General features: G+C 46.1%; 1 protein-coding gene across 2 annotated transcripts in view; it reads left to right on the top strand.

Moving 5' to 3' along the window:
• The window catches only part of LOC144791242 (synergin gamma-like), a 123,002-nt gene that overhangs the window by 75,559 nt on the left and 19,974 nt on the right, over positions 1 to 27,469 (top strand). For both annotated transcript variants that reach the window (XM_078665898.1, XM_078665897.1), the window contains exon 5: positions 15,030 to 15,140. In XM_078665898.1, the coding sequence (XP_078522024.1) occupies positions 15,030 to 15,140 (111 nt within the window). The remainder of the gene's footprint in view (positions 1 to 15,029; positions 15,141 to 27,469) is intronic.

Raw genomic sequence — 27,469 nt, 5'->3', positions numbered from 1 at the left:
ATGATTAAGGCTTGTGCATCTATGAAATTAATGGAAGCAATGAAGTGGCTTACTGATCACTCAGCCCAAAGTGGATACCATTCATTGGTGATTTTGACCGAGGCAAGGCTCAAAACTTCCTTCTCTAAAAAGGCAAACCAGGTTTGCGGGAAATTAGTGACCATCAAATACCTCAAGTTTTCGTGTTTTCAGTTTCTATTTGTTGTAAGTTCTGATTAGGTCTTTTTGGTGTTTTTATAACTTGATAAAAAATAAGTGATTATCAGTGTTCAGTTTCTTGCCCTGTAAAAACTAATGGGGATAGTGTTTTTTAGGTGCTTACACACTTTTTTGCATTTAATGTTGTTTCCTTGATGCACCGACATTACATGAAGTATGCATACAGTGTACATGAGGCTGAACTACATTTATGCACAGCCTTTTTATGTTTAATGTTCTTCAGCCATTAGTACCGACCTTCACGTCCAATTGCTGCTATCCCTGTCATGGCTGTAACTAACTTCCTAGAAGTTTGAGGTTTGCTAAATTGCATCCTTTAGCTTAGTAGGCCTTATTGTCCAACAGATGAAAGTGTTCGTGAACAGTCATTGATAAAAAGTGCAGTTGAGCCCTAAAACATCCAGCTAGTGGCATATTTTGAATACACAGGCATATGTTAGGAGTTCAGCCTTAATGCATTCCATTAGAGAATAGTCTATGCCTCTCCTGGATAAGTGCTGTGCGAGAAGGGTGATGCCCATCTATGTAGCATGTCTGGCTGTGTTGGATGTGAGTACAACTTCGCGTCTAGCATGATCAGTTGATTGGGTTTGTTGTCTGGAGCTGATTAATGCTGGGGAAACCTCTGAGATGAACTATAGAACTATCTACACATCAGGGTAGTGTTAGATCTTCTGTTGAATGAGGTTTGTGTGATGTTCAGTGTGTTTTATGCCACTCGAAGGCCGATTTAATGTGCTCAGGGAGACCGCAGAGAAGTCATCGATAAGTGTAAAGTATTTGAAACTTGAGTACAGAGAAGCAGGAATATTAGGTGTATTTAGTTCTCATATTTTTTTTAGTTTATTAGCTTACTTAGAGTGTTCGGCTTAAATAAGCCATTCCCTGTGAATCACACTTCTCGAGTAAGCACAGTTGTACACAGATTGAAAAAGAACTGTCTATATAGAAAAATAACAAGGATATTGTTCATGTACTAAAAGGTGGCATCTCTAGGTAGCAGTGCTGGAAGTGGAATTGTGTGCTACGGGCAAAATATAGATGGCCAAATCATGGGAGGCGGAGTCGCTAACTATGGTGTTTGAACAGTCAGAGTCTGCATTATGTTTTTTACAAACCCAGCCCTTGAAAAATTTGGAAACAAGATAAAAGTAGGAGCAATAGTAATGGTGCTCTGGTTAACTTGATGGGCCGCAAACAGACCACCTATTATGATGGTTTAGTAGGGTAAGATACATGTGGCAGAGATCTGTATGTACCCAGAAAGTGTAGGTTATACTACTAGGTATATAGCTTAGGTGGTTAATACACTTGCTGGAAAGAACTGTGAGTGTGTGAGCTGTGTTGCTAGGTTTGAATCATCATAAAGTAATTCGGATGACTTCTGTGCCTGTTGCAGAGCAATACATGTAGGTCACAGATTTATATTCTATATGATAGCTTAGTGACCATGTTTTTTCTGCAGAAGCCTTGTTACTGTAATCACAAGTTAAAATTCAGTGCAGTTGCATGTAACCTTCGAGACCACAAAGTTTAAATCCTTGAATAGTTTACCCTATTCTTTCTTTTTTAATATGGTTAATAAAATAGGTTCTGTTGGGAAATAATACAAATAAACAATAATGATGAAACGCCATGAACATCAGTTTCTATTGTGTACTATGAGAACGATCCATATTAAAGAATGTCGAGTATGCCTGTCAATAAGAAACACTTAGACCTTTATAGCAAACAGCTGCAGAGTTGGAGAGAATCAAGTTTATCTCTTGACAACTTCTGAAGCCCCAATTTGTGGGCCGCACCATCACGGACATGATGGTTAAAAACACCCCAAAACGGGACAAAGCCCAGAGCTCCCCCTCGCCGACGGATGCGACCAACACTCCGAGCCAAAATGACGGAGGGGCCCCCATTACGAAAGCTTTCCTGGAATCCCTCTTCAACACGTTGAGGGACGACTTCCAGACCTTGAAACAAGACCTGGCAGGGGAACAACGTGAACTGCGCAGAGATGTTGAGGGCCTGGGGGAGCGAGTGGCCACAATGGAAGAAACAGACCAGGCCCGCAGCGAAGAAATGGAACAATTGCAACAGGAGGTCATCCGCCTCAGGGAACAGCAGGTGGACCTCCAGGCGCACACGGAAGACCTCGAAAACCGCTCCCGGAGGAACAACATACGGGTCCGGGGAGTACCATTGAAAGCGGAGGGGAACAGCATCACTTGCTATCTACAGGAACTCTTCCGGGAGATTCTGGGTGAACCCATGGACTTCACTATTCGCATTGACCGTGCTCATAGAGTTGGTCTACCGAGACGAGCGCCTGCCCCTCCACCGGACATTCTCGCCTACCTCTCGGACTTCCCCCTGAAGGAGAGGATTCTTCAGAAAGCCCGTCGAAAACAACCTCTTCACTTTCAGGGTGCCCCCGTGGCTCTATTCCAAGATCTTTCGGCTATCACCCTCCAGAAAAGGAGGTCCTTCCGGGTGATAACAATGTTTCTGCTGGACAATGAGGTACCTTACTCTTGGGGACACCCCTTCTGAATAATTTTCAAGTGGAAGGGGCGCTGCATCAGTTCCGCTCCCTCCGGGACGCCTGTGCCCTCCTGGGACTTGAATTAGTGGGAAATGACCAGTTGGAGGAGAACTCACCAAAGCAATCATGGGATACTCCCTTGCAGCACTCCCACGACGGATGGCAAAAGGTACGGAGACGACGCCACATCAAGACAAACCTTAAACCTGACCAAACGACCGTGGCCCAGGAACAAGCCGCGGCTATACAGGAGGTGGTCAAAGACACGGCGGCCCCATCTTGAGGCACTTGGGCTGGGAATTGGCCTGCATTGCTTTGCTTCCCTAGGGGCGGGGGGGGGCGGGACTGGGGGCCATCGGAGTCGCCACTGCCACACACTCCCTCATGCTGAGACTCTACAGGCCTGAACTACGTTCCGATTGGCCTGGGACAATGGTTCGTTTTTTGGGGGGATTTCTAGTTGGGGTTAGGGAGGGGGGGGAGGGGAGGCAGTGGGTTATTTATCTAGGGGAAGGGCGGGTAGGGTTGGGGCCGGGGGAAGGTTTGCGGGAGGGAACCAGTGTGCCGGGGGGTTTTGCAGGGCTAAGCTGCTCACTACATTTCCATCTAACACAGAGGTGTGATTGCACTCGCATAGCACTCCTTTCGCCTGCCTTACTATGTTAGATTCCAGTTTGAAGGTATTGACCCTTAATGTGAAGGGTTTGAACAATCCTGTTAAGCGGAGAGCTGTGATCTCTTACCTGGAAAACTCCGGGCCGATATTTGTTTATTACAAGAGACCCACCTTCTACCTAAAGACTGGCACAGAATGCGCTCCCCTGCCTTCCCCCAGCAGTTCTTTTCTTCTCTCCCAGTGAAGAGGGTGGGGGTGGCTATTCTGGTGTCCAGGCGCTTCCAGGGAAGGGTGGGGGACAAGACAGGGGAGGTCAAAGGCAGGCTTTTAGCTTACACCTTTCTAATAGGGGATAGGTGCTTGACGATCGGCTCCCTCTACACCCCAAACACAGGACAAGAGGCCTTTTTAAAGGGTGCTGTTTCAGAATCGCTTCAATCCTCTAATTCCCTCTTGCTCATGGGGGGAACCTCAATCTAGTAATGGACACAAATATGGATAGGTCAGGACATCGCTATGGGGACACAGGCGCTATTACAGCCACTGGTAGGGAGTGGCTGCAGGAGAGGGGTCTGGTGGATCTCTGGAGAGCCAGGCACCCCAGCACAACGCAATTCACTTTCTATTCCCATGTACACCGCACCTACGCCAGGTTGGATCACTACCTGGACTCCTCTGAGCTGCTCGCCACCCTCAGTGACGTTTGCATCGTACCAGCGGCCCTCTCTGATCATGACGCAGTTGAGTTGTCGCTCAGGGTCCCCAGATCCACCTGTCCCCTTGGATCGTGGCAATTGCGCGAAACCCCCCTACAGCGGCCGGACGTATCTACGCAACTTCACAAGTGCATTACTGAGTATTTGGCCATTAATTATACCTCGGAAACATCGGTCTCTGCCCTGTGGGGGGCCCTGAAGTCGGTGGCCCGAGGTGAACTTATCGCCCGAGGCCAAGGTCCGCAAGGCAAAGAGGGACGACCTCACCGCTCAGGTCTCTGAACTGGAGAGGGTTCATGGCCGCACCGGCGCCCCGCGGGTCTGGAGACAACTGAAAGCAGCCGGGGCCTAGTTAGCCAGCCTAGATACAGACAGGGAGGAATTTGCCGCTCTTCGTCTCCGTCATACCTACTACGTCGGGGGTAACAAAACTGACCGCTTACTTGCTAGCGCCCTGAAGGCTAAAACCCAACACTCAAAACTCTCGAGTCTCACAGATGACTCTGGAGTAGCCATCACTGGGGAGGCCCAGGTTGCAGAAGCGTTCCAGACTTTCTATGCCTCTTTATACAAGGCCGACTCTGTATCACCCGAAGATGTCGATGCCTATTTGGAGTCGGCAGAGATCACAGCGCTGTCTCAGGCGAACGCGTACGCCCTGGACGCCCCCATCCGTTTGGATGAGGTGCTAGCTGCCACATCCCACCTTCGCCCTCTCAAATCCCCGGGGCCGGACGGCTTCTCGGACGGTTTTTACAAAACCTTCAGTCAGTTATTGGCTCCTGTTCTCACCCGGCTCTTGAACTCCTTTGAAGGCCCAAGCTCCATCCCCCCAGATATGTTGGCAGCCGAGATAGTGGTGCTGCCTAAACCGGGTAAGAAACCCACACACTGCTCTGTGTTCCGCCCTATCTCCTTACTCAACCTGGACCTGAAACTCTTTACGGGTGTATTGGCACCGCTCTTGGTCCGTGTCTGCCTGGGAACTTGGAGCCCGACCAGTCGGGCTTTGTTCCACATCGCCAATGTAGCGATAACACTAAACGGCTACTCCATTTGGTTGACAAGGCCCACTTTCAAAAATCGGACTCTGCGCTGTTGGCCATTGACTCTGAAAAAGCGTTTGATCGAGTCGACTGGACCGATTTACAACGGGTCTTGGCACGCTTTAGGCTGGGGGACCGCTTTCAGTCCTGGATCGTGAGCTGTTACCACCGTCCTCAAGCTCGAGTCCGCCTGGGTGGCCTCCGTTCGGGCCCTTTTGAGATCCAGCGTGGCACAAGGCAGGGGTGCCCCCTCTCGCCTCTCCTGTTCGCTCTGTACGTGGAGCCCCTGGCGCAAAAGATCTGTGACAACCCTGCTATCCATGGCATCACCTTCGGCCCAGAACCTCATGCGATCGGCCTTTACGCCGACGACGTCATAGCCGCTCTAGACCGCCCGGACTGCTCTATCCCCGCCTTTCTGTGAGAACTGGAGTCTTTTGGAGCTGTCTCCGGCTTCAAAATCAACAGGGGGAAATCCCTGATATTACCACTGGGCAAAAATGCCCACCCACGAGCAAACGCGCCCGCATACGGGGGAGGCTTACAGTCGACCACACAACTCCTATACCTGGGCGTTACTCTCACATCCTCTACGGAGTCGACGGTGGCTCTCAACTACGCGGCCCTCACCTCTCAGATCCGGACCGACCTTGCGCGCTGGTCCAAGCAACCCCTTTCCCTGCTGGGACGTGTCGCGGCAGTGAAGATGTCGGCTTTACCAAAAATTCTGTACATTTTTCAGACCCTCCCGGTACTACCTCCGGCTGACGTCATTGCGAACCTACAAGCCGCTCTCCACCATTTCACCTGGGAGGGAAAGCGGTCACGCTTACACAAACGGCTAGCATACCGGAGTGCGGATGAGGGGGGGTCTTGGGATCCCCAACCTTCTGCAATACTTCCAGGCTTCCCAACTCCGCTACCTGGTGGAATGGTATAGGCCGGAATCCGAGAAACGGTGGCTATTTCAAGACAGGGCAATGGCCCAGACGTCCCTTTGGAAAGTTCTGTTCCTCCTTCGGCAGCACAGGCCGTGATACCTCTTGCGGTCACCCATCACTCTCACCATCATGCAGGTCTGGGACGCGGTAGCTGTCAAAAGGGGGTTGACGACCTTCCCCTCCCCACTCACCCCCAATTTGGACAATCCAGAGTTCCTGCCGGGCACTGACCCTCACGCCTTCTCGCAATGGCGTGGCACCAGCTGCCGCTCCGCCGGCCACCTTTTTGATCTGCAGGGCTTTCTCCCCCTCTCAGACATAGCACAGGGCTACGACGTGGTCTCCTCCCACCCTTTCCAATATTTCCAACTTCGGCATTGGCTCACACACCCGGACTACGCCCCCCTAGTTGGTAGACGTATGACGGACTTCGAGAAGTGGCTGGTGACAAAAGACTCGGATTGGCATCTTATTTCAGACCTCTACAAACTGCTCACGCCCCCAGCCATACCGGGCAAAACAGTGGGCCAGAAGCGCTGGGAGGCGGAGCTGGTGAGGGCACTGACGCCCAGGGAATGGAGCTACATATACTATAGAGCCTCTCACACCACACACAACACCGCAGGTAGAGAAGCGGCACTGAAACTGGCCATGTACCGGCATCTCACTCCGGTCTGGCTTAATAGGGGAAACCCAACACGTAGCGTGTTATGCTGAAGGGGATGTGGGGAACGGGGCACCTTGACTCATCTCCTCTGGGACTGCTGTGAAGTCCGAGACTACTGGAAGGCGATCCTGGATGACATTGATTCTACCTTTGATACTGAAATACAGAGATTTCCAGCTTACACCATCCTGGGCCTACCTAACGCACTCACTTTTCCCCTGAAATCTCCCCGGGGTCGTCAAATGGGGATTGCCATGCAGGCTGCAACACAACATGTTCTGTCACTCTGGGGTTCAACCACCAGGCCTACTCACACGAGAGGGCTGCACAAAATCTGGTTTACCTTGGGGATGGAACGTATTCAGGCCACACTTACATATACCACGGCTGCATTTCAAAAGGTCTGGCTGCCGCTGCTTTCCCTCCTGTCCAAAGAGTTTAATGAGATCACATGCCCCAGATACCTCCGCTTACTGCGACTTACAGAGGCTGCGCATGACCCTCCGTGATCCCATGGGTAACTGCGGTACTCATTATGCGAATGCTTCCGTGATTGTATCACTAGTACGGCACACTGGTTGGGGTGGTAAGGGTGGGGGGAAGTTAGGGATGGGGGTGGATTCCTGGTTTCTGTTTCTACAGTTTTGTTCTCTCACTACGCTTGCCCTCTGCAGCTTTGGCACTACACCTCCGCTTTGGCATATGTACCTAGCCTACTGTTCGCTTTACAGAGAAGACGTGCCTGTCTGTCTCATCTGCCTTCTATGCCAACCGCCTTTCTATTGTACTGTGATGCCTGTTTCTGCTCTTAAAATCAATAAAACACATTTGAAATTAAAAAACAATTATAAAAAAAAGGTTTAACCTCCCCTCATTTAACGAGGTTTCAAATGATACAATTTATAAAGGAAAAGGCAGTTGAGAACAGTGATGTAGTCAGAAAATTGCTTACAAAATATCTATCCAATAAACTTCATGAAAATACTGAACATTTCTGTTATTAATACATTTAGAATGTATTCCTTCTTTTCTAATGTATCATAGAACATACCTGAAAAAATACAAAAAGGTCACATTAACTATCAATAGTATTAACGAAGATGAACTTATAAAAGCTTTTAAGCATCTAGTCACACACTCTGGGTATGGTAGCCCTCAGAATTATTTATATTGGTTTAATAGGAATTGGACCAAACCTTCACATGAATTAGTGAACCTCTTTATAACAGGTGCTGTTTAAAAAATAAAAACACCTATGTGTCACAGCATTCTCACCGTAACTCTATGCTAGTTCACACTCTATATCAAAGGAATTCTAGATTGCTCACAAATACCATTTTAAAATAGAGCTCTTGAAAGAAATTGGAATATGTTTTGGGTGGGTGACTACCCACCTCAAGGAACAATCACAACTCTAGTGAGGGTGGACCCCCAATAAATTAATTTGTGCTTAACCCCCTGGTGTCTACTGCACAGAACATACAGGATTAATTTAGTGCTATGTGTAAAGTATATATTTATTTATAAAGTTTTATTTAGCTCGAACATGACCCTTGCTGGTATCAGAGCACTTTACAATGATCAAGGCGTACTAAAACAGTAATAAAGTCAAAATGCAATATAACAAAGATCCCAAACTGAATTGGAAAGATAGAGTAGAATGTAATAAACAAAAAGATACCAAAATGACAAAAATCTAATAAGGGGATCCAGAAATATGATTTTGTATACTTTTAAATAGGAATAGTGCCAAGAAGCACAAAGGGCAATGATAGCCAATTGTCATGTTAGGCAGGGGCCTCGGCTCAATTTGAAGCTGACCACGATGGAGCGCGTGTCAGATACACTAAGCAGGTTCATCCTGGTCAAAGATTTTAGCTTCTGACTTTAGTCCTTAAAGTCCTCAATCCACAGGAGTACAGTTTTAAAGCCCCCCCCCATGTCCTCAGGAGAGACACTTGGACTCACTGGGTGTGAGGCAGGGTCTGGCCCAAGTCCAATTGTCATTCATCAGCCTCGGCAGTTGCAGGAAGGTCCTCTTGTAGCTTGTTGGACTATGTTGCGTGAACAGGAGGTCCACCTTATGACACTAGCAGTCCACTTCTCTGTCCTGGGTATGAGAGGGAATAGACCCAGTCCTTTCTGGGCTTCTCTCAGGTCACAGAGTATTCTGAAGAAATATTCTGAAGTGGGTGCCTGGAGGCCATATTTATGCCTGACACAAGCTAGCAGAAAGGGAGTGACTCCTGAGCACATCCTAGTCAATGGGGTAACGTTCTAAGGGCCTATCCTAAACACTTTGGGCATTATCGAGATGGCAAAAGTCTTTGGATATGATAACCTTGAGGTCTGAGGGTTAGGGTGTGTGTGGGGAATAAACAATAGTAATCCTAGTATTCTCCCACATCGCCCACTAAAATACAATTTTGTGCAATCACTGTACCCACAATAAATCCAGAGATAGATGTCTGGTAAACCAAAAGTAGGGTTTTCCAGCAACCAGATAGTGGATACATATGAAGTGTTTTGGCATCCTTTTTTCCTTCCTTTCAAGTGTTTCACCATGTTATGTATAAAAAACCCTCAGAACTGTCAAGCAGGGTTTGACATTCAAGCAGGATTTGATACTGTAAAGCCAAACCGGATGCTCACAGCCCTCTTCTTGCTTCTGGGAAACATTTCACACCCGTTTCACAATTATTCAAATGGTATTTACTGGTTGGAAGAAGTAGGAGACCAAATGCAAATTTAGCCTCCAGGAACCTCATGAAGGCAATATGTAACTTTCTAAAAGTTACTTTGGCTTAATATTTATTACAAATCCGACTTCACCATCAACTTTTATTTTTAAAAATTGTTAAAAAAAAGTTGTTTAATTATTTTTCTAGCTAGTCACATTTCCGAGATACAGTATTAGCATTTATAATCTGTATTCTAGTTTTCTACACACAGTGGAAAATTGATTTTGCATGCTAGTCACGGTAAGGACATGTTAACATTGCATTTCTACATGTCTAATTTTTAAATACCATGCACCTTGATTTGTGGGCAACAAGGCTTACATAGGGGTGATGTAATACTATTTAAAAAGTAGGTTTTGGCCAGTCAAATGGGTTTATTTTGACAGGTCGAACTGCAGTTTTTAATCTGCCACCTTTGGGCAACAGTGATAGGCCTGAAGCCATGTTTACACTGTCGCTATAGTGGATGCACAATAAGGGCTTCAGTCTTCTAGAGCCACTTAACTTACAGGCCCTGGGTACATTTTGTACCATATACTAAGGACGTATATGTAAAATAAATTATAGCAATTAGGAAAATGCCAATTTGACCATGTTTAAAAGGGGAGCATAGTCACTTTACAATGGATTAGCAAGGGTAAAATGCACAAAGTTTTGAAGCCAGCAAAAATATAGGATCCTGCAAGAGGTGATAAATCCAGGGTACCATGCAGAAAATCAAGATTTCCTGCAGTGCTTAATCCTGGTGAGCTCTGTTTCAATCTAACAGTGGCATAATTTTGAATTTCAATATACTTTAAATTGCTGAGTCTACTAGACTTATTTAGATATGGTGACTCAACCACTGAGTTGCTGTTATACTAGGGCATTATTAGGTCAGGCATTAGCCAGCAGCTTTAGATTTTACTAAAATTGTATCCATAATATTCTTAAATTTAGGACCTTTCCGATCGTCCTCTTCATCCATTGTATTGCTCTCCTGTCAATCTTATTTTTGTTCCACCTACTACAGCATATAGAACGGTGCAGTCACACAGCCCACTTCAGCCACTGGCTAATGTCACCGTGAGTGAAAGCTTTCTGCTCTTTCATAAGGAGAACATCGGCACACAAAGAAGTTCCCTTTTATACTAGGGTCTACCATGGCAATGTGCTATTTGCAACCCAAAATTTGTTTGGTTTTAGCTGATATTGTTTTTGTATTGGCTAGGACCTTGCAGCTCCCTCAGCAATAACGTTTTACAAAAACCATGGGACCATGGGGAAAACCAAAAAGCTGGCAGCCAATGCCTGACTTATTAGTATTTGCAATGATTAAGGCTTGTGCATCTATGAAATTAATGGAAAGCAATGAAGTGGCTTACTGATCACTCAGCCCAAAGTGGATACCATTCATTGGTGATTTTGACCGAGGCAAGGCTCAAAACTTCCTTCTCTAAAAAGGCAAACCAGGTTTGCGGGAAATTAGTGACCATCAAATACCTCAAGTTTTCGTGTTTTCAGTTTCTATTTGTTGTAAGTTCTGATTAGGTCTTTTTGGTGTTTTTATAACTTGATAAAAAATAAGTGATTATCAGTGTTCAGTTTCTTGCCCTGTAAAAACTAATGGGGATAGTGTTTTTTAGGTGCTTACACACTTTTTTGCATTTAATGTTGTTTCCTTGATGCACCGACATTACATGAAGTATGCATACAGTGTACATGAGGCTGAACTACATTTATGCACAGCCTTTTTATGTTTAATGTTCTTCAGCCATTAGTACCGACCTTCACGTCCAATTGCTGCTATCCCTGTCAATGGCTCTAACTAACTTCCTAGAAGTTTGAGGTTTGCTAAATTGCATCCTTTAGCTTAGTAGGCCTTATTGTCCAACAGATGAAAGTGTTCGTGAACAGTCATTGATAAAAAGTGCAGTTGAGCCCTAAAACATCCAGCTAGTGGCATATTTTGACTACACAGGCATATGTTAGGAGTTCAGCCTTAATGCATTCCATTATAGAATAGTCTATGCCTTTCCTGGATAAGTGCTGTGCGAGAAGGGTGATGCCAATCTATGTAGCATGTCTGGCTGTGTTGGATGTGAGTACAACTTCGCGTCTAGCATGATCAGTTGATTGGGTTTGTTGTCTGGAGCTGATTAATGCTGAGGAGACCTCTGAGATGAACTATAGAACTATCTACACATCAGGGTAGTGTTAGATCTTCTGTTGAATGAGGTTTGTGCGATGTTCAGTGTGTTTTATGCCACTCGAAGGCCGATTTAATGTGCTCAGGGAGACCGCAGAGAAGTCATCGATAAGTGTAAAGTATTTGAAACTTGAGTACAGAGAAGCAGGAATATTAGGTGTATTTAGTTCTCATATTTTTTTTAGTTTATTAGCTTACTTAGAGTGTTCGGCTTAAATAAGCCATTCCCTGTGAATCACACTTCTCGAGTAAGCACAGTTGTACACAGATTGAAAAAGAACTGTCTATATAGAAAAATAACAAGGATATTGTTTATGTACTAAAAGGTGGCATCTCTAGGTAGCAGTGCTGGAAGTGGAATTGTGTGCTACGGGCAAAATATAGATGGCCAAATCATGGGAGGCGGAGTCGCTAACTATGGTGTTTGAACAGTCAGAGTCTGCTTTATGTTTTTTACAAACCCAGCCCTTGAAAAATTTGGAAACAAGATAAAAGTAGGAGCAATAGTAATGGTGCTCTGGTTAACTTGATGGGTCGCAAACAGACCACCTATTATGATGGTTTAGTAGGGTAAGATACATGTGGCAGAGATCTGTATGTCCCCAGAAAGTTGTAGGTTATACTACTAGGTATATAGCTTAGGTGGTTAATGCACTTGCTGGAAAGAACATGTGAGTGTTTGAGCTCTGTTGCAATGTGTGAATCATCATAAAATAGTTCGGATGATTTCTGTGCCTGTTGCAGAGCAATACATGTAGGTCACAGATTTATATTCTATATGATAGCTTAGTGACCATGTTTTTTTTGCAGAAGCCTTGTTACTGTAATCACAAGTTAAAATTCAGTGCAGTTGCATGTAACCTTCGAGACCACAAAGTTTAAATCCTTGAAGAGTTTACCCTATTCTTTCTTTTTTAATATGGTTAAGAAAATAGGTTCTGTTGGGAAATAATACAAATAAAACACTAATGATTAAGCGCCATGAAAATCAGTTTCTATTGTGTACTATGTGAACGGTTCATATTAAAGAACGTCAAGTATGCCTGTCACTAAGAAACCTTTATAGCAAACAGCTGCAGAGTTGGAGAGAATCAAGTGTATCTCTTGACAACTTCTGAAGCCCCAATTTGTGATCCCCAGAGAACATCCAATGATCAGTCCTAAGGAGCAGTTGTGGTAAAGTAAAGTAGGAGGGTGGTGGGGGTAGCTAGGGTGCTGTATCTTTGACTATATCATAGAATGTATTGGTTTTTTTCAAATGCCTATATTTGTACCAAAAAAACAACTTCTGAAGCCGCAAGCTGATTGAACCTTTCTTTTCTGTATTCGAGCTATTAGATCTGATAGCAATGAGTGTGTGTCCAGTTGTGCTGATTGGCCTCCAGCAGTTCGCATCAGGGGCACAACTTGGGTGTAGGGAATTCTAGCGGAACCAAGCTGGAAAGGAACATAGGAGCCCTCAATGTCCCCAGAAGGCTACTTGCATGCGCAGCAAAGCACACAGTAAATGGACACTGCTTCAGAATATGCGCGACGAGGACACCATGTAGTGGGACACAATATGGAGGATCCACTTAGCGCATTCCTGGAGCCCAGCTCTGGCTCAAGAATAGCAGATGAAACCTCAATCTTGGATTTTCTTATCAGGCGCATGTCATGTAATCACTAATTAAAGTCAAACATCACCCCTATACGATAAAGCCTTAACATTGTTTACATCTTTCAGTTTCATCCCTTCTTCTATAATTGAAGCATAGGCTGCTTGTGTCCTTACATGGCGTTTCCTTACCCCAACCTATCGAAATGTTAAAGCTGCCAATCTGTTTTTGGGTAGCAAGAGCCAGTAGGAAGCAGTGAAGACTGCAGGTTGATGTGCTTATCATCTCACTGTATGCTCTCCTACGCAAAGATCATTATATTGGACAAGTGCATAGCTATACATTTTAAATTGTAATCTATTTAGCATTGTTAGTTCATCATATCAGTTATAAAGCATTTGCTGGTTGTATGGGAAATATGGCATATTTGTAAATTAATTTACATACCAAAACTCAGTGCTTCAGAAAAGATAATTTGCAGCTGATATAGGGGTTTCAATACAATCTATAGTTTTAAAGAGTTTAATTTTCTCACTGCCATTGGGCCATTCTGCAGCAATAATAGAATCAGATTAAATTTTCAATGCAATTTTGAGGCCATATTTGCAGGTTCAAAGCGACTTTCTTGATTTCATTGTACACAATCTGAGTTGGGGAGATCCTAGGACCTACACGGGAAGTGCACACACAAGACATAACGCATCCTTAAGAATGGAAAGGTCTGGGGAGCATTATGTTCACATCTATATATAAGAAAAACTTAAACACTCTGGCGGCTTGGACTTGAAGTGAGTTTGCTCCCTTAGGGCCAGATGTAGGTAGCCAAATACCGGTCGGTAACGGCCGAATTCGGCCGTTACCGACCGGTATTTGGCTACCGAGATGTAGGGGGACAGAAACGGGGCAAATCGGTAATTTTACCGATTCGGTAAATATACCGGTCGGTAAATTTACCGACCGGTATATTTACCGAATCTGTAAAATTGATATGTAGGTGGGACTCTTCTGAGTCCCACAAGGCCTACAAAATCGGTATTTTACCATCAAATTGTATTTGATGTTAAAATACCGATTCAGGTGTGCATGCACATGTGTGCATGCACACCTGTGCCATATGACAGGCAGACCTGCCCTTAGGGCAGGTATGCCTGCCATATGGCCCCCGAACCTTTTTTGGGGGTGCTAGAGGGTGTCAAAGTGACACCCCCTGCACCCTTGTCAAAATCGGTATTTACCGAATCGGTAAATACCGACCGGTAATGCCCCATTCATTCCTATGGGCTTCAAAGCCCATAGGAATGAATGGAGCATTACCGGTCGGTATTTACCGATTCGGTAAATACAGATATTTACCGAATCGGTAAAATACACATCTGGATGGACCTACATGTCCACCCTTCATATTTACCGATTCTTAATTACCGAATCGGTAAAATTCGGTAATTAAGAATCGGTAAATATTTTTTACCTACATCTGGGCCCTAGTTGTCAAAATTGCATACCTGGTGTTTGACAATCAGTGGAAATAAGTTTAAACCCATGTCCTTCATTTTCTAATAGTGGTTTTTGATGGTAATTTGCTGTTAAAACAGAAAAAACATAATAATGTAATTAATTTCTTGAATGGTACTAGCATGTTATCATATTAGTAACCTTTTTAGTTTAAATACTCTATTTAGTTAAAACGATGTACTTTTATTCAATTGGTATCTATCACTAATTAATGAAGCTGATCACTATATAACTTGAAATTCACAGCCTCCAGAATCTAAGCTGTCCAGTGAAGCTACCATACCAGGTACTGATTCAGTACCATGCCCTCATTATAACTGTGGGGTGTGCCTCATGGAAGTGCCTGAAAGCATAGAGGTAAGATTTCTTTGTAAACACATCATAAGAACAGAGAATGATTTAGAGCAAACAGCTGTTATATGTGCATTGCTAATTACGATATTAATTAAACAGAGGCGCTTCTGTGATTGCACAAGTAGGTACAGCAGTAATACAGACTTAAACTAGATACCCAGCAAGAGATGGGAACAATAACGCTCACGCCTGGGCAATATTTGTTCAGTGGCTTTTGGAATAGGTGTGAGGCTGCATAGATCTGGTATTTGAAGCTGTGACTTTAACAGATTATCCCAAGAACTGCAGACCTTGAGAGAGAGCACAGAGACTTTCACGGAGAGTACAGGGTAGTGCCCATTGCAGACCAGACAAGAGAAGACACACCTTACAACGAAATTGCTCAAAACGTAAAAACAAATGTAACGGAATTGTAAGCTTATTTCAAAATAGAAAAGCTCAAATATATACGGCAAGTCTCTTTTCTAGCTATAATTCAGTGCATAAAAGCTTCACTGCTAACAGCACAGAGCTATGGAGGTTCAAAACAAGGTACAATCTGGCTTTCTATGGGAGGCGAGGGGTGCATTACTCTCAAGCCTGCACATTGCTCAGGCTTCAGAGTTGAACAGCGCTGCATAACATAATGTTTCCTATACAATACCATATACATCCGCTGCCTACATGATACTTTAATTGCCAAACGAAAAGGCAAGCTGCATGTCTGTATTTGCAAGGAGTACAAGCGAGTCATCCATTAAAAATATTTTGGGTTGTGGATTACTTATAAGTACTCCTGGATTTTTTACATTTTCTGAGGAATTTTATTTGCCATTTTCCACATACTAAATCTGAATGACTACAGAAGTTATTCCAAAGACATCTGTATGATGAACATTTTTGAAACTGTTGCAGTCTCCACGCTGGAGAGTGCAGTCAGGTACTGTAATAGCAGAAGCACAAGCAGAAAGTGGCTGTACAAGCATGCAGTGGACCTGTGTCTGGATCGCTACCTCTGCTATCTTGTGAGCTCTGCAACCTACCATCAAAATCAGAAACAGTATCCTAAAGCTATTCATGCGAATTCTTGTATCACTTGGTGTCCATATGGCAAATGTAGCCAATGACAAAAACCTACAGGGGCGCAACCTTGCCTTTGACCCTTTCTGCGATTTGTGTGGATCTGCCTTTTTTTACTCTGACCTGGTATATTCTTAATGTTTCTACCTGTTTTTGGTATCTCCATTTTTCTACTAGGATACAGTCTGCTAAAGTACTCACATGTAGTTTGACTTCCCTCTGCTTGCTATGCCTGGACCCAGTCATACGATGTATGCCAGTGATCCTTTGGTGATCGCTGCGATGAAAACTCGAAAGAGCTGTATAAATTGCATGTAGAGCAAAGGTGATCTCATACTGCAAGAGACGTTGTGCTTTATTTGAAAGAAAAGGATAAAGAGTTAAGCAGGAAAGCTTGGAAACTGGGTGTTGTACCAAGCTTCTCTTCAGTCAGAAGAAAAACAAATCAGACTATCCACTGCACTTGCTGAAACATTGCAGTCTATTCCAATCATAATGGCTTAGTGTCCAGAAGCCAAAGACCACTTTAGGAGCTAACCTACTGTTGCTTATGGTACACGTATGCATGGTCTGTGTGAGTTTCACTCCCTCCGCGAGCACGCTGGATCTTGTCTGCTGTGTCAACATGTGACTGAACTGGTCTTTCTCTCTGGCCACAGTGTCACCAGTATATTGGAATGAAAGGCTTGGCAATCGCCACATCGTCTGAACATTTGGGGAGACTCATTCTCATCTTTCTCTGTGACTCTTCAGGTTGCTATAGGATTAGTTGCAGTTTCATATGGTGTGTGCCCTGCAGGTTAATCCACACCTGTCCAGGCGCATTGTGTCCACACTCCTAATCTTCCGTCAGTGGTAGAGATACGCTCCCAGTTGGCAGTGGTGGTGTTGTCATGTCATTTATGTAGTGTGGAAGTAATCCTTGAGTCTGTTTAGTCATGTTTTCCATCTCAGTGGTGCTATGGCGGTCACTGTCAGTTTGCTGAAAGGTCATAGGGCTCCCATTGAGAAGTTGTTAGATCTGGCATTCTTAGGATGGTTTTCTCCTCGATTTTATGCCTGTTCCCTCCTGTTTTTGCTAATTCTTTTTGTTTGCCTTAGTACACTGAGCCATTTACCACTGCTAACCAGTGCTAAAGTGCATGTGCTTCTCCCCTAAACATGATGACATTGGTGTATACCTGATTGGCATATTTGTTGTACTAGTAAGTCCCTTGTAAAGTGGTAAGCCATATACCCAGGTCCTGTACTTCAAATGCTACTAGTGGGCTGCAGCAACGATTGTGCCACCCACAGAAGCAGCCTTTCAAACCTGTCTCAGGCCTGCCACTGTAGTGGCTGTGTGTGCAGTTTACTGCCACTTTGATTTGGCATTTAAAACTACTTGTCAATCCTTAAACTCCCCTTTTATTACATATGAGCCACCCTTAAGGTAGGCCCTAAGTAACCCTAAGGGCAGGGTGCTATGTAAGTGAAAGGTAAGACATGTGCTTTTATGTTTTGCATGTCCTGGTAGTGACAAACGACTTATAACGTTATTCACTACTGGGAGGCCAACCCCTCTAATAGGGCAGCAATGAGAATTCCTTAATACACTTTTAAGCTGTAATTCCTGATCAAAGAGGAGTAGCTTTTGAAAGTTTCATATATTTTGAATAGTAATGATCAATCCCCCTTATTGGTGAAGTTGGATTTAACATTACTGTTTCAAAAAGTGCCCTTTTACTGACATTTCTCTGTACTGACTGCTCTGTGTGTCTAACGATTCAGAAAAGGGGGTGGTGTGAACAGAGTGTCTGAATTAAGCAGACCACTCTTACCCAGTCCAAAGATCAGGGCTTGATCCATCACCGTTATTTAGCTCACTGCCCCATCCCAGCTCAGAACCTGGCTATATGCAAATTAGTCTGTCCCTGGCCCAGTGCATCATGGGAACAGGGCAGACCAAACTACCAAGCCAATTCTTCACCAGAAAGGAGACAAGCTACCGGGGACCGGTTTCTGGCATTTCAGCCTCGTCGGCCCGGCTTGCTTGAATCCTGATGGAGCAGTGAGCAAGGGACTCATGTCTGAGTATACCCTGCCACACGTATAGTGGCCAAAAACGATTCAGAAAAGGGGGTGGTGATGAACAGAGTGTCTGAATTAAGCAGACCACTCTTACCCAGTCCAAAGATCAGGGCTTGATCCATCACCGTTATTTAGCTCACTGCCCCATCCCAGCTCAGAACCTGGCTATATGCAAATTAGTCTGTCCCTGGCCCAGTGCATCATGGGAACAGGGCAGACCAAACTACCAAGCCAATTATTCCCCAGAAAGGAGACAAGCTACCGGGGACCGGTTTCTGGCATTTCAGCCTCGTCGGCCCGGCTTGCTTGAATCCTGATGGAGCAGTGAGCAAGGGACTCATGTCTGAGTATACCCTGCCACACCTATAGTGGCCAAAAACGATTCAGAAAAGGGGGTGGTGATGAACAGAGTGTCTGAATTAAGCAGACCACTCTTACCCAGTCCAAAGATCAGGGCTTGATCCATCACCGTTATTTAGCTCACTGCCCCATCCCAGCTCAGAACCTGGCTATATGCAAATTAGTCTGTCCCTGGCCCAGTGCATCATGGGAACAGGGCAGACCAAACTACCAAGCCAATTCTTCACCAGAAAGGAGACAAGCTACCGGGGACCGGTTTCTGGCATTTCAGCCTCGTCGGCCCGGCTTGCTTGAATCCTGATGGAGCTGTGAGCAAGGGACTCATGTCTGAGTATACCCTGCCACACCTATAGTGGCCAAAAACGATTCAGAAAAGGGGGTGGTGATGAACAGAGTGTCTGAATTAAGCAGACCACTCTTACCCAGTCCAAAGATCAGGGCTTGATCCATCACCGTTATTTAGCTCACTGCCCCATCCCAGCTCAGAACCTGGCTATATGCAAATTAGTCTGTCCCTGGCCCAGTGCATCATGGGAACAGGGCAGACCAAACTACCAAGCCAATTCTTCACCAGAAAGGAGACAAGCTACCGGGGACCGGTTTCTGGCATTTCAGCCTCGTCGGCCCGGCTTGCTTGAATCCTGATGGAGCAGTGAGCAAGGGACTCATGTCTGAGTATACCCTGCCACACCTATAGTGGCCAAAAACGATTCAGAAAAGGGGGTGGTGATGAACAGAGTGTCTGAATTAAGCAGACCACTCTTACCCAGTCCAAAGATCAGGGCTTGATCCATCACCGTTATTTAGCTCACTGCCCCATCCCAGCTCAGAACCTGGCTATATGCAAATTAGTCTGTCCCTGGCCCAGTGCATCATGGGAACAGGGCAGACCAAACTACCAAGCCAATTCTTCACCAGAAAGGAGACAAGCTACCGGGGACCGGTTTCTGGCATTTCAGCCTCGTCGGCCCGGCTTGCTTGAATCCTGATGAAGCAGTGAGCAAGGGACTCATGTCTGAGTATACCCTGCCACACCTATAGTGGCCAAAAACGATTCAGAAAAGGGGGTGGTGATGAACAGAGTGTCTGAATTAAGCAGACCACTCTTACCCATTCCAAAGATCAGGGCTTGATCCATCACCGTTATTTAGCTCACTGCCCCATCCCAGCTCAGAACCTGGCTATATGCAAATTAGTCTGTCCCTGGCCCAGTGCATCATGGGAACAGGGCAGACCAAACTACCAAGCCAATTCTTCACCAGAAAGGAGACAAGCTACCGGGGACCGGTTTCTGGCATTTCAGCCTCGTCGGCCCGGCTTGCTTGAATCCTGATGGAGCAGTGAGCAAGGGACTCATGTCTGAGTATACCCTGCCACACCTATAGTGGCCAAAAACGATTCAGAAAAGGGGTTGGAAGGAAACAAGCTTCCGGGGACCAGGGACAGACTAATTTGCATATAGCCAAGTTCTGAGCTGGGATGGTGCAGTGAGCTAAAAAACGGTGATGGATCAAGCCCTGATCTTTGGACTGGGTAAGAGTGGTCTGCTTAATTCAGGCACTCTGTTCATCACCACCCCCTTTTCTGAATCATTTTGTCCACCATAAGCGTGGAAGGGTATACTCAGATGTGAGTCCCTTGCTCATTGCACCATCAGGATTCAAGCAAGCCAGGCCGACGACGCCTGAAATGGCAGAAACTGGTCCCCGGAAGCTTGTTTCCTTCCCAGTTTAAGAATTGGCTTGGTAGTTTGGTTTGCCCCGTTCCCATCAGGCACTGGGACAGGAACAGACTAATTTGCATATAGCCAAGTTCTGAGCTGGGATGGTGCAGTGAGCTAAAAAACGGTGATGGATCAAGCCCTGATCTTTGGACTGGGTAAGAGTGGTCTGCTTAATTCAGGCACTCTGTTCATCACCACCCCCTTTTCTGAATCATTTTGTCCACCATAAGCGTGGAAGGGTATACTCAGATGTGAGTCCCTTGCTCATTGCACCATCAGGATTCAAGCAAGCCAGGCCGACGACGCCTGAAATGGCAGAAACCGGTCCCCGGAAGCTTGTTTCCTTCCCAGTATAAGAATTGGCTTGGTAGTTTGGTTTGCCCCGTTCCCATCATGCACTGGGACAGGAACAGACTAATTTGCATATAGCCAAGTTCTGAGCTGGGATGGTGCAGTGAGCTAAAAAACGGTGATGGATCAAGCCCTGATCTTTGGACTGGGTAAGAGTGGTCTGCTTAATTCAGGCACTCTGTTCATCACCACCCCCTTTTCTGAATCACTGTGTGTCTAACAGCATGTCTCCAATACTCATCTGGGGTGGGTGACAGCTACACTTTGTGCATTCCCTCTAGACAGCCTCAAACACAGGAAGGTGAGGCTCATCTGCATTCTATGCACTCATCTGCATTCTGATTTGCCATTCTGGACAGTGAGGAATGGGAGGGGCTGACATACTTTAACAGGCAGTGTCCTGCCCACACACAAAGCACTGATTTGCCCCCACAGATAGCCTGGCAGACAGGGCTGGGTTGAAAAGGATCCTAGTGCACTTTTGAGAGTTACTTTGAAGTCACCCACTACATCAAAGGCACTTTTGGGTATAAGTACTGGGTCTCTGACTCCCCCTAAAATCAGACACTTCTGAATCTTGAACTGAACTGCTGCCACAAGGACTTTTGTGCTCCTTAAAGGACTCAACTGGACTGATTTTCTGCGTGTTGCCCTGCTGCCTGCTGCTCCCTGACTCTGTGGAAAGGAGAGTTGGACTTAGTCATTCTTCCAAGTGATCTCCAAGGGCTTGCTTCCTGTTTTCTGAAATCTAAGTGACACAAAAGACTGCGTACAATTCTGCTGGTGCTGCTGGACTCTGCCTTCTGTGAGTCCTACCTTTGCCTGAGATGGCCCCTCCAAGTAAGTTCTGGGCCTCAGATATAGGTTATGCAGCTGCTTTCTTCAAAACCAATACATAATCACCACTACATCGATTGGAACGGACGCATTGCCCTTCGACGCAGAGGCTGTTCGGCGACAGCGGTTCTACACCCTGTGCGGCCTGACGACGATGCTCTGTGTGGCTCGATGACAATGCATTGCCTTAACTTAACCAAAGCTTGACGACGATGCAGCGACCCAACTGTGTGGAAAAGACTGGTGCATCGAGCCCTCAGCATCAACACTTTGCTCCATCCAAGGTACTTTCTCAGCAGTGTCCTGTAGCCGGCCTACCCTCCATTGTGTTTGGCCTGAACTTTGGATTTGCACTGGTCCCTGGTGACCTCAAGTAACCTTTTGACCGGAAGTGACTTATAAGCACTATTTTTGCATTTAATCTTGGAAAATTCACATCTCGACTTCTACTAATTAGATGTTTGTCGTTTTGGTCTTATTTTGCTCAGATAAATATTCCCTATAGTTCTAAACCTCTATGGAGTATTTTTGTGGTGTTTTCATTGCGTTACTTTGTGTGTGTGTGTGTGTGTGTGTGTGTGGTTGCACAAATGTTTTACACAATGCCTCTTTCGATAAGCCTGACTGCTCTGTGCCAAGCTACCAGAAGGTGAGCACAGTTTATCTTTTACTGTGTATCTAGCTTACCCTGACAAGGGGGTGGTTCCTGCCTGGCCTGGGTGCATACCTCTCCAACCACGAATCCCATTTCTAACAGGAGTGCACTAATGTACCTGTCTGTTCAAGCTTGGCTGTCTGTGTCCCTGCTGTCTGGGTGAGTTCCACTTTGTTTTTTGGATTAGGTGCCGGGGAATTTTGTGAGTAGTTCATCATCTGCCATTATGGGAATTAAGCTTTGGTCGGGTGTGGCCAAATCAGCGAGTCTGCATGTCTCTTACTATTGATGTCAATGATGTTCTACAGTCTAGTCCAGTAGCCCATCAGATGGGTGCTTGACTCACCGCATCACAGATGAGGCTCAAACACTGGACTTACTGCTTTATGGAGTTGATCACCTTCTCTCAATGGGCAGTATGTGTTTTCAGTCTTTGTGAAAAAGGGTTCACCCCGCCCACCCATCCCAATGTGAAGGAAAGCAGGTGTGAGCACCTCATGTGTCTTGTTTGACTTGCTCGGTTTAATCTTGTTTGGTCCTCTGTTTTGGAGTGTCGGAGATTCTCAGCAGTATGCATGCCTGCAAGAAGGTGTGGTGATGGGTGCTCGGTGGTAGGCGACATTGTGGATATTCAATTGCACATCTCAGGTCTTTTTCCCTTCCCGCCTGCCCTGCTGCTGCAGACATGCCAGTAATAACTTCCTCTTGCTGGTGGAACATGTGATGCCAGGCAATCGCACGGTCTACAGTGGCTACGGTGGTGGTTGATGAAGGGACGCAGATGGGCTTCAGACAGCAGTGACTAGTAGGGGCCAATGCAGAGTGAGTGCTTCTTCTAATTAGTGTAAAAGTCGGTATGAGGCCAGGCAGGTCCGGCAAGCATATAGGCCCAGATCCTGGACACCACTGGAGAGGAGCAGCATTGGTGTGTGTGCGGGACTGGGATTTCAACAAAGATTAGAAGCAAACTGGATGGCTAGTATGGACTAGACCACGAGTCGTCACACTTCCTATATTTATTCCTTCAGCCAAGCCCAGCCACCGTGTGTGTGTGTAACGTGGGGTGTCCACTGTGCAGCTTTATACTTGTAAAATCTTTATCTTCGCACATAGACAAGGAGGACAAATCTCTTGAGAATTCAAGCAAAAGATATACCAGCACAACTGCCTCCTGGTTAGACAGGCTAGCATCCGTGTGATCATGGTGCACTACTACTATTTACAACCTTGGTATGAAATTGACCCTGTTTGACACAGTACATAATATAAAAGTATATTTTAGGCTAAACATAGTCAAAGAGATGGCAGAGAACTACCTGCTGGTGACATGGTACCACATCAACAGCACTTCATGATCTGACACATTATGTGGCAACTAACAAGCTTGTGGGCTTTAGACTAAAACAAAAGGCCAAGAACAAACTCACTGACATATAATTCTGACATCAAAAGCCTGTCTAAACCCTCATCGGGGGAAATACTCAAGTAGTGCAAAGCTGGTGTTGTCACTGTCAAATTGCTGAGTTTCATCAAACAGTAGCAATTAGACTCCTGTCCTGCCAGTCAGTTCAAGTATTTCAATCTTAAAAACCTTGTTACAGTGTCTTCTGTCTGTTAGCCTCACAAGCTAAGAGGAGACTCCTCAGAGGGAAAGCAAGCCTCTTACAGAAGTCCAATTATTTCCTGCCATCCAACTAAGACTTCACTCATCACTCAATTTCAGGGGTTGCAGACCACTTCAATGTGATCAAAGGCCTTAATGCCTTCCGGCCCCCACTATCAGTGAACCCAAACCAGGGTGTAGTCTGTGCTATGTATCTCAAAAAGTCTTCACCTTCACTAAGTTGGTGTCTCAACAGCATCTGGAGGATGTGATGGAGCTAATCATTTTAGCGACTGTAGAGTCAGTTTCGACCTCAGAAAGGGGGCTATAACATCTGGTATTTCTATTGTCAGTAATTTATTTGTTACCAGATCATTAATAAAATACCTATATGATTGATATACAATATTCCTTGTCATAAAATATTTTAAAAATATAGCTCATGCTCAACCCTTGAACCCTCAATAAAAACTAAGCAATAGTGTATTGGATAGAACCAATTCCTAAGATGGTGGAGTTATAACTTAATTTCCCTATACTCCTGTAAGTTCATTTGGAACGCAGCTTTAAGTTTCTTATCTGTGCTTCTTTACTGAAGTTCAGAGCCCCAGAGGATTCACTTGTGTCAGTAGTTCTGACAGAGCAATAAGGTGAGAGGCCTCCCTGCATTGAGGCCCAATAGAGTGGTAAACCAAAGGTGAGTGTAGAGGAGAGCAAGGGGGTACTTCAAACTAACTTTTTCAATAGGGAAGGTCTGCAGATTTTATTGGATCTCCTAGAGATGTCTTAAGAAAACTTCTCATTAGAATACTAAATGTAACTGTAATTGGGAATGGAAATACTGTTACTATATTTCTTTATAAACAGCTTTCTGTACTTCTAGGAAATTGGGATTCCTAAAATTTAAGTGTAAGGAAAAATAAATATTCTCGAAAACACCGCTTCTTAAATTAGGATTGCTTGACTAAGGTCAGAGTCAAGGATGAATCCCATCAATTATGCAAGGTTTAGCAGCTGGGTGGTGAAGCTTGGTAGGTTTCCGTTGGAGAGCCATACTTGAATATGGGTTGTTTGAGACTTTTGGCAAACAGGAGGAATTTAATCTTTGTGGGGGTTAGTTTAAGGAATTTAGTTTACATCCAAGATGGAATGAGTTCCAGAGAAAATTTGTGTGAACGTTTGTCACTGTAAAGGATATTTTTAAAGACAGTTGAGTTTTTCAAAGTTTTTTCCACATTTGAACTATACCTGTGCATTAAAATTAGTTGCTCTGCAATTGAATTCACATGTGCGTATTAACATGGGGGAGTGGCCTGCCTAGATGGCAGAGTAAACGCATTAGCGTGGAGCTCCTTCCCCTAAATATTAAATCCTTCTCATATCCTAGCGGAACCGGCGTAAGAATTGCCCCCAAAGCTGTCAGAAAGTATCCTGAACCCTCGACATTGCAAGCGAAGGGCCACCCCTAAGAAACCGGAACAAACTGAGCTGAAGATTGTGAGAGATGAGCGGCGTGCCTGATGCAGAACTGGCGGCACCTTACTCTACCGCTGGAGAAAAAGGAGGCAGCCGAAGATGTTTACCACGCAGCCAACGAATGTGTTTGATCCACCGTTGCAGCCAAAAGGGAAAAAGTGAGTCTAACCCCTGCGGAGGCTGCTGAGAGGCCGCTTAGCTGTGGCTGGCTGGTCGCGTGAGGGGTACGGGCGAGTGTGGTCCGGGCCTAGAAAGGTGTGACCTGCAGCGGGTAGAATTGGAGAAGGGCCAGGAGGAGTGAGCAGCCCTCCGATGGCTGCAAACACACTAAAAGTGAGTACCGGCACAAGGAATAAGACCCTGACAGAGGAGGAGGAGGTGGGTTCCCAGAACTGAGGAAAGCAAGGGAAAGGGGGCACCTAATTGAGCACTGGGAGTGAAGTGCAGAGGCGTGTATAAAGACGGCCAGGACGGCGAGGGAGCATGTTGGCAACATGAACAGTAGCGCATATACAGCAGACACGGTGGTGGGGGCAGACAAGGAGGGCAAGGAGCATTGAGGCCCACAGAACAACAGAGAGCATACAAGTGATACTGGGGGCAAAAGGCAACATGTACCCCAGGTCACTTCTAATCACAGTGTCTGCATCTTAGCCCATCCTATTTAATAAACAGGTGGCAGATAGAAATCAGGGGTGCACTTACTAAGCACATCTACTAACACCTAAATGCACAAGAAACACCCCCTCAATGGCAAATATGCGGTTACAACGCATGCAATACATTGCATGCCATTACAACGCGGTCATTGGAACAAAAGCGTTGTTACATCGCATACCATTACAACGCAAGTCATTACAATGAAATGCTGTAGGGGGCACTGGATCTTGGAATAGTATAATTTACTATTCCAACTCCAGTCTGTGCAACAGTAGGAAGGGTGTTGGATTTTAAATCCAACACCTTCAGCCCCCTACAACAAGTCGGTGTAATGACTTGCGCTGTAATGGTTTTGCGATGTAACAACACGGTTGTTGTGATGGCATGCGATGTAAACTATGTAAACTATGTCTCGCCCTAGGGGGCGCTAGAGGGCGCACTGCGTGATGGCTGACTTCTAAGTCGGCTCCGCCGGACGGGCGCGTCTCCTCGAAACCCCTGGCCCTAAACCTGACCCGATTCCAGCGAAAAACGGCGGAATGGACGGCTGACAGACTCGCCTGCACTCTGTGGCGATCTCGGCCGAGAAACGGACCGCACGCCGAAGAAAGTCGACATGACCTCTCCTGGAGCGGACCGGCTGCACAAAATGGCGGCGCGCGGCTGCAGTGACCGCAGATGAAAACGCACGATGACGCGCATTAACGACCACTGGACAAACCCCCCCTCAACGCGCTAGCTGTGAAGCGCTAATATCAGCGGCTTTTGGGTGTGATGTGCCTGTGCAGACTGCGGGTATCGCGGCGGACTGTCTGCGTTCCACGGCGGCCAAAATGGCGGCGGCGGTGACACGCACACTCGGCGAACCTGCGCCGGACGCTGCCAGCTAACTATCGTGACACATCAGAGTCCCTCCGGCGCGGAGACCTCACTTTGTGCGGCTGCTACGGTGCCTTGGGAGGAGTAACAATCGGAGGTGAGCTGCAGGGAGCGAGCGCGTCGGAAGCTGACCGCCGATGCTGACCGCTGCCTTGACGGCGCGACCTAGACCCGCCATCACCAGCGAGTCCGCCCCACACGGTCTGGGAGATATAGGGACGCGGCCAGCGCACTGCATCGTATGCGCTGGCACATGACACCACTGCACAGCGCGCTGAACTGACCTGCACCGCCGTAGAGCCCGCCACATGGCCCAATGAGCAGGGCCTCGACGTGGAGGACGTCTGGAACACGGCTGCGACGCGCACGGACTACAACTACGACGGCATTACCTGCGAGCCCCCAAATCACTAGCCCAGTTGGCCCCCCGAGCGCGATGGGCAAGCCGGACAAGCAGCAGTCGAGGCTGCCCTTTGAGACACGGAAGCAAACGACGAAAACAGGCGCTGCTCAGGATGCTGATGGAGACCAGGTACTGGAAGAGGGCGCCGGCATGGAGGCGGTACTGAGGGCTATCCAGCAGAGTCTACATGACATGAATGGCAAGATGGACAGTGTCGTGGCGCGGGTGGACTCCCTATCTAACAAGCTGGAAAACC

Source organism: Lissotriton helveticus, chromosome 11, assembly GCF_964261635.1.
Source record: "Lissotriton helveticus chromosome 11, aLisHel1.1, whole genome shotgun sequence".
NCBI classification, from domain to species: domain Eukaryota; kingdom Metazoa; phylum Chordata; class Amphibia; order Caudata; family Salamandridae; genus Lissotriton; species Lissotriton helveticus.
Note: the sequence above shows the minus strand (reverse complement) of the source record. Positions and strands in the feature narration are given on the sequence as shown.